Raw genomic sequence first — 8,333 nt, 5'->3', positions numbered from 1 at the left:
GGTCAGATTTGTATGCTCAGATACCATTTCTTTTGCATCTGAAGTACTTTGTACTTGAGAAAAAAGGAGTGCATAATCCCCACCTTGCTGTGCATTGAATGTATTGCCAATGAAACTAATAGGCCAGGTTCTCTGATCTCAGGCAGTAAAAGGTCATTGCTCAGTGATAGTAAAAGGGTGTAAATGGGGGAAGAATAGGATCTACATCTCTGGAAGAACAAGGAAGTACTTACATTGGGAAGATTTGCTGCATAAGAGCCTAAATTCGCATTCTAAGATGGACATGGGAGAGTCTAGAAGCTACTATTTTTTAAATTTCTGACACAAATATTTTTTTAAGATAGTGACATGATTAGATCATAAACTCATTAAAATGTAGGTTTCTTCATGACCTCGGTGCTCCCCAGGACTAAAGTGAGCGATGTTTTATTTTCCTGTTGCCAGCTTTTGGACATTTCTGTTAAGTGGACCATCCAGTATGACTCTCCCCCCAAGTACCCCCATTATGACCCAGGGACATCTCGTCAGCTGCTGTGTGACCAGTGCCCTCCTGGGAGCTATGTAAAGCAACACTGTACAGCCACCAGCCCGACGCAGTGTGCCCCGTGTCCAGATCAGTACTACGCCGAAGAGTGGAACAGCAACGACGAATGCCAGTACTGCAGTGCTGTTTGCAAAGAGCTGCAGTACGTCAAGCAGGAGTGCACCAGCACGCAGAACCGCGTCTGCGAGTGCGTTGAAGGCAGGTACCTGGAGCTCGAGTTTTGTTTAAAGCACACAGAGTGTCCTCCTGGATTCGGCGTTGCACAGCCAGGTATGTACCGCTTGTCAATACACACAGGCTTAATTAGAGCTCTGCTGCACGTCGACAACTCATGGCAGTTACAAGATTAGGAAAGAGGCTTGTCCAGATGAAATTACAGGACAGTAAATTGTAAAGCCAATTGAACCTGTTCCTAGTCTGCATCATTTGGACTGAAGCCAAAAAGGAACATTTCTCAGTGGAATACCCTGCTTCTACTGTAATATATATCTTAATGGCAGTAGCAAATGTAGCAAATTGCACTCTAATGAGAAACATGATGGATTGCCTCTTTTAACGGAACATTATCTGGAATGTAGTATTTGTGTGTGTGATAAATAATAATGTTTTTCATTTTGAAATCTGCTGTTTCAAGCAACTGTATATCTTGACAAACACCAGGAGCACTACATATTTGACACCAAGTGTATAATTATAACAATATTAATATAGCTCTCACATCACAGCAATATGTGATAATAATTAATTATCAGCATCCTAAGTGGAACTCTTAGGGAAACTTGCTATTATCAAACAAACAACCATTTCTTTGTCAAGGAGGCTGCATTGTGCTGTATGTCTGGTGGGGATACAGAGCAAAGTGACACTTTTCAGTGGAGTGTATTCTTCATTTAAGACAACATAAATTGTTAAACCAGTAATAACTTCTTCTCTCAAAAGAAAATACATCATTTATCATTTGGCAAATATTGTGGCCCAGTTTAGCTCCAGTGTTTAATACAGACTGAAAGAATTGTAAATTGTCATTGTACTGGAGATTGATAACTGGCCAGAGAAGAGCAGTGAGGAAGGGAATGCAGAAAATCAAAGCATCTCAGACATGAACCTGTAGGCAACCAATCTCCAGACTACAGAAATACTTCCTTAGGAATTAACGTATACACAGTGATAAACACTAGGGCTTGCCTGTACATTTTACAGCTATGCTGAATGACAGGTTGGGAGTCCTGTCTTGGGTTATAAACATCTCTTTGGAGAACAACTTTGACGTAAAGAGTAATGTTGCTGCCGTAGCTGCTCACTAGTCCTTGAGTAATTGGTTAACTAAGCATTAACCGGATGCTCTTGCCACTTTTCCGCATTTCCACTGGCAGCTACTGCATTTCCATATTATAAACTTTCATTAACCTAAATCATTATACCCAGGGGCTTGGGTTTAATGAGGTTCCACGTACCTCAGCAGCAAGTCAAAAGGGACCAGAAACAAAGTTCTCAAAAAGACCATTTGGGAGATGAACAAAGAAACATAAATTGTCTGAGTAACTAGCCTGCTGCATCCCTGCGAGCACAGTGAAACCGTGACAAATTTGAATCCCTCAGTTCAAAACGAAATAAACTTTGGAAGAGGATAAATTGTTGAATTGTGTAATTTATTGGAAAGTTGGTTTCCAAAAGACCATCAGAATGAACCAGCTAAACCCAAGCAGACCTCAAACAAGGAATGAAAACATTGTAAAAATAATTGCGTCCCCCTGTGTCAATAGTCAGTTTTTGAGGTGAGGCATTGACTAAGAATTTAATAAGCATGGACCACACTGTGTTCCTGCTTTCTGCCATATGATAGCCTTGAACTTTGTAACTATGCAAATTCAGGTGAAATAAAACCTAAGTGTAGAAAAACATGCTTCAGCTGCCACACAGGGAGATGGTGTGGTCCAGTGTCTCATTCAAAGCTTAAAGCGTTAGAAATCTGTTTCCCCACTACCAGCCGCTCATGATTATGTGGGGCAGATCACTTTCCTTCAGTATTCCCCTTTTGTGAGGGCACATTAAGGTTTTGTTACTTTCTGTCGCGGTCGGCCCTGTACGTGGCAGAGTTTGAGCAGCAACGCGCTGGGGAAGCAGCGCTGCTAGAAAGCACCACTGTCACCCCGGCAGCGGCTGCTGTTTCTCTGGGGAGAATGGGGGATTCCAGACAAATTGGAGGGAGTGGCAGAAAAGATGGCCAGGCTGCGGCAGTTCGTGCCCTGAACAAGAGCGGCCAGATAAGCAACGAAGAAGAAGCTGGTAAAGCTGGGAGGTGACTTTATGCGCAACCCTGAGAACATAGATGGATTACCCAGTTTATTTCCCTCTTGTGCCACAAAGGTTATACAGGAAGCTCTGAGCACAACGACGCATCGTTTGCAGGGACTCTCCTTTCTTCCCCTTCCTTGCTGCCAGAACACAACAGCAGTGTGTCTGTAGCAGGAAAAGCTGCTAAAAATTCAGATATCTCAGAAAAGCTAATTGCTGCCTGCTCAGGTCTGGGTGTTGGTTGGAGTTTTGTACAGCACAGAGACACAGGCAATGCACATTGTGCAGGAAAATACAAGGGCAGATGCTGTTCCTGCAGGTTGGGTACTGGCTGAGAAAGCAGAGGATTTTGGTGGGCTTGGCAGTATACAGGGTCTCTGCTTTTTTCAGATGCACAACAGCTGAAAACTCTGTTTCTTTTCACTTCTCTGATGAAAGAAGTGCAAGTTCAGGTGTGTGCAAGTATTATTCTTTATTTCGCAGGTGGTTGAAAACTTGAGATTCATACTCTCTTTGAGGAGATGCCCAAAGTAAATTTTACTTAAAAGCTAGCATTAAAATAAACATCCACATGTAAATACTTTCACAATACACTAGATGGAGGCATTTTCTTAATCAAATATAGTTTCCAGTTATTTAAAAAAAAATTTAAGCATGTGCTTAAATTCATGTTCAGTAATGCAATATTCAATATTAGACTCCAAGCACTTGCTTAAATGTTGGCTGACAGAAGATGAATTAAGAGTCAGTTGTTGGTGCTGTTATTTTCCTGCCACTGGTGGTTAGACTGCATTGTTTCAGATTTCATGCATTAATTTTATTCCTTTTTTTCAATGTGATAGAACTATATACTGTCATTTTGTTGTTGTATCATATGATTCTGAAATAAAACTATGCTTTATAAAACACCAAGCAAAACATATGTATGTGTATTAAATATTTTTGCTATATTGGACAATCTACTTCGTTTGCTTTTAATAATATTCAAGCTGAAAAAAAAGTTTTAAAATGTTATTGAAACTTGTTTTTCCTGTATAAGTTAATATTTGAGCAGGGAAAGTATTTCAGAGGGTCTTTGCTTGATATTTAGTTGGGTTATATTTTTAGCTAGAACCGAAGTAACCCATTTGAGTAAGGTTCTGGGCAAATACTACAGTTTAGAGCAGTTTCTTGTGCCATTTAATTATTTTACAGAATATTTGTACAGTTGAAAGATGAAGGTCAAGCATCATGTAATATCTGAATAGTAGACTCAAGTAATTACCGATTTAAAGACATTACTAAATTACTGATTTAATCAGTAATTATTGATTTTGAAACAAGTGTATGTAAGAGCATTATTTACTCTGTTACTCCAGCAGGAACATGATTCTCTTAAAGAATCTTTTTTGGTTTTAAAAATAAGTGAATAAGTGGTTTTGGTATTTGGGTTTTTTTGTTGTTTTTTTGGTTTTTTTTCTAAATTGATTTCTTCATAGATCAGAAATGTGAAAAGAGGAAGCATGACAATTTGGAAAGGAATATTTTATTTTTGTATTCTTGTATCTTTTTTCACAGTTGAGGTTATATGTAATTGGATGCGTTGTCTTCCTGTTTCCACAGGTACCCCTGAGAGTGATGCTGTATGTAAGAAATGTCCAGAAGGATTTTTCTCAAATGAAACATCATCCAAAGCAGCCTGTCTGAAGCACACAAACTGTAGCGCACTGGGTTTCAAAATAGCATTGAAGGGAAATGCAGTTCGTGACAATGTCTGTCAGGAAAATACAGATACAACACCTCAAAAATGTGGAATAGGTATGTATCACATTAAGGAAGAGTGCTCTGAAAATATACGTTTAATTATAGTTTAAATTAATGTATCAGCATTTATGATAAAAGTATCTAGCTTGTTAGCCATTTGCCTGATATGGTGATGGCACTGTGGTGATGGCCACAGTAATTTGTAGGTTAGACCTACAAGCACTATAAAGACCACTTCTTAGTTTGCTTTTTAAACATTTTTTTCTTATCATCCTTGCTTTTTTTTTTTTTTTTCTCAGACAAGCAGGGTAAGAGATCAGAGCAATTGACATCTTCTTCTTCTCTTTCTCATTTCAGATGTAACCCTCTGTGAGGAGGCTTTGTTCAGGTTTGCTGTTCCTACTCAGCTCACACCTAACTGGCTGAACATACTAGCAGACAGTTTGCCTGGGACAAAGGTTAGCACAGAAAATATCGAAAGGATTAAACAAAGGCACAGTTCTCAAGAGCAGACCTTCCAGCTTTTGAAATTATGGAAGCAGCAAAACAAAGAACAGGATATGGTCAAGAAGATTATTCAAGGTACCTTATTTTGATAGCATGTATATTAAAAGCAACCTTCTAACCTTCATTTTAAAAATTGTTTGGGATCAAATACCTCCTGGTGATGTGTTATGCTCTGAGGAAGAGCAGGGCTTGACTGAGATTTATCGATGCAGTAAGCACAGTGAAATTGAAGGGAAGCAGGAAGAGAGTTCAGCTTCTCCTGATCAGTTGAGGACTGAATTCTTCCCAGAACTGTAGCCCCTTTGGGAGTGTGTGTGGTGTCACAGCCAAGATCCCCTTTTGAGACTGCACATTGTATAAAGAATTGTGATCAAGTGGCAAAAATGTTTCCCACTGTTACATCTGATCAGTGGCTGTTGAGGTTAGAGGGAGCTGGATGCCTGCAACTGAGAGTGCAATTTGTTTTCTATAAAGTGGAGGTTGACAGCTTGGACTAGGACATCTATTCCCGGAATGAGGACGCACAGGAGTGAGGAATACACAGGCTTTCCCTTCATTTTCCCTTCCCATACCTATTTGTCATGCCAATTCACCCCTTGGTTTGTGCTGAATCTGCCAAGGCAGGTGTCAAAGGTGAAATAGTCCTGCAAGGTTAACACCAGGGTTTTTATGAGAGTCAGGCCACCTCTTTTCATGTAAGCCACCATCAATAACTATCATATTTGAACGAACTTTTGTCCACTAAGAATAGATCTGAAAAATGCTAAAGAAATGTTTTTTCTTCCCTCTCCTTTTTAGTATGTGTGCTTATGTCAGACTCTGAAGTGTCTAGAATACTTCAAAATCCAAAACAACTATTTTAGCAAAGCTTGCCTAGACATTTCTGAAGAAGAGCAAAATTTCCATTCCCTGGAACCAAATATTAGGACTCCTATCACTTACACAAAACATTTTACAATATAAATGAAGCAAGCGTATAGCAATAAATACTTGTGATGAAGTTTGTAATTTGGGGCTGTTTCTATTTGCAAAGTTAATTAAATTCTTAAATGCTTTTCATAATTGGAACCTGAATAAAAAGCATTGCTGAATTATTTGAAATAAAGTAACATAAAAAAATTGGGAAGGAATATTCACCTTGAAATTTTGGAATTTTTTTTTGCATGCCATGATAAAGTAATGCATTGTATTTACCTCTCTTTTCTTTTTGCTTTCTATAGATATTGATCTTTGTGAAAATAGTGTCTTAAAGCATATTGGCCACCCGAACCTCACCTTTGAACATCTCAACACACTGATGGCAAGCTTACCAGGCAAGAAAGTGGGAAAAGAAGATATTGAGCGCACAATGAAACTATGCCAACCTACAGAGCAAGTTCTGAAGCTTCTCAATCTGTGGAGGATAAAGAATGGTGACCAGGACACCATTAAAGGTTTAATGTATGGACTGAAGCACTTGAAAACATACCACTTTCCAAAACGGACCATTCAAAGTCTGAAGAAGGTGATTAAGTTTCTTCACAGATTTACAATGTACAGATTATACCAGAAACTCTTTTTAGAAATGATAGGGAACCAAGTTAAATCAGTGAAAGTAAGATGTGTCTAATTCAAGGTATTTTTCATTCTCCACTGACTATTTTTCCCTAATTACTGCCAGCAGTAATTAAACTGGAACGTTGTTTCCCTACATGATGTCTTACTATTTATAGAAATGTCTGACTGGAATAGCTCTAAGTCTTTTGCAGTGGTTTTGGAGGGTTTTTTTTTTAAATAAAATCACTTTTGTAAAAGCTATTAACCTGTTGATAACACTAAGAGCCTGATTCTGCATTTTTGCACATTCAGAGTTGAAAAGCCCCACTATAGTGACTAGATGAGAAAAGAATGCCAGACCAGGCTCTACTACAGTATTTTTTATTTATATTCTTCGAAGAATAAACGTTTTTGTTGTACATATTTATTAAGTTAAATGGAAATTGTATGAGACTGAATTTTAGGAAGAGAAATGAAAAGCGCACTGTATATTTTCTAGTTAAACAAAAATGTTCCCATATATTTTTCTGGCAAAATTTTGTAGCATGCTCTGAGAGTTACTAATTTCTTTACATTTTGTATTTAAAAAAGTATTATTACTTAGTTTTATTTGTATAAGTTGTGGTATCTTTTGGTAGGGATGTTTTAATTTATCCAATGATTTTAACTCAAATACGGTGATAATATAGCGTGACCTGAATATTTAAATATTCTGTGAGGAAGTGAATGTACCATATTTAAGAAGTTGGATTTTTATATAGAATTTCATAATCTTTATTTTATAAAATAATTTTTCAGTTTACTTTTTGACTGGTGTTTTACTTTTGGCTGTGAAGTAGGAAGTCATAACAAAGACGGACAGTGTGGATTTCATGCCTCTGTCTTGGGCTTAGCTACTCTGCTACTCCTTGTCTGGGCTAGTAGTTAATATGTGAGCCAAGTAAATATTGACCAGCACTGGATTTTCATGGTAACTTCACAGGTGTAAAAGAATGTAAAAAGTATCAAGGGTTCTAATTCAGAGGGCCCAAGCAGTTGTGATGCAGCCGATAATAACTCCATAGACGCATTTGGCCCAACATCACTCTTGGCCCAGAGTCATTCTTGGAGAGCTCACAACCTTTGCCCTAACCACAGCTTGTAATTTTATGGAGAAAAGATGATGCATGGCCCTGATGGGCTTGGAAAGCCTCACATACTGCCACTATGTTTAAAGGAAGGGAGCATGGAGAGGTCACATAAAAAAAAAATAATTTGCCATTGCCCTCAGCTACAGAATGAGGCACCTGCGAAGAGATGGGCCACAAAAAAAGGGAACTGGGAGTGTATGAGCATTGTTATCAAAAGCCCACGTAATTTTAAGACCCAGTGATCATTCACAGTGCAAGCCAAAGTCTTCAATGGCTGCAGAGAGACTGTACCCAGTTTTTAAGTTTAAACAATGCGAACAGAGCTTGAGTATTCAACATATTCTTTTCCCTTGTGTAAAGGAAGGGAAAGACATCAGCATTTAGCCTTGTATGACAAATATTCCTCCATTACAGATGAGAGGATCTTCAGCAAAGAATAAGAGATTCCTGGTAGATACAATAGATGCTCATCAGAAGTGTTCTTACAGAGAGTACAAATGAGGCATATTGCTTTAAATTCACTGAATTCTCACACCACTTTTTGTATCAGAAGGAATAAACTCGCTTTTATATTTCAC

The 8,333-nt window shown here is 38.3% G+C and overlaps 1 protein-coding gene across 1 annotated transcript; it reads left to right on the top strand.

Moving 5' to 3' along the window:
• Window positions 1–372: 372 nt before the first annotated feature.
• Window positions 373–7,304, top strand: TNFRSF11B (TNF receptor superfamily member 11b). Its single transcript, XM_026843174.1, has 4 exons — window positions 373–814; window positions 4,442–4,636; window positions 4,940–5,164; window positions 6,310–7,304. Exons 1-4 carry the CDS (start codon window positions 388–390, stop codon window positions 6,696–6,698), a joined length of 1,236 nt encoding a protein of 411 aa, XP_026698975.1. The 5' UTR covers window positions 373–387; the 3' UTR covers window positions 6,699–7,304.
• The last annotated feature ends 1,029 nt before the right edge of the window (window positions 7,305–8,333 follow it).

Source organism: Athene cunicularia (genome assembly GCF_003259725.1).
Source record: "Athene cunicularia isolate RWA chromosome 2 unlocalized genomic scaffold, athCun1 chr2_part1, whole genome shotgun sequence".
NCBI classification, from domain to species: domain Eukaryota; kingdom Metazoa; phylum Chordata; class Aves; order Strigiformes; family Strigidae; genus Athene; species Athene cunicularia.
This window is presented reverse-complemented; position numbering and strand designations above follow the sequence as displayed.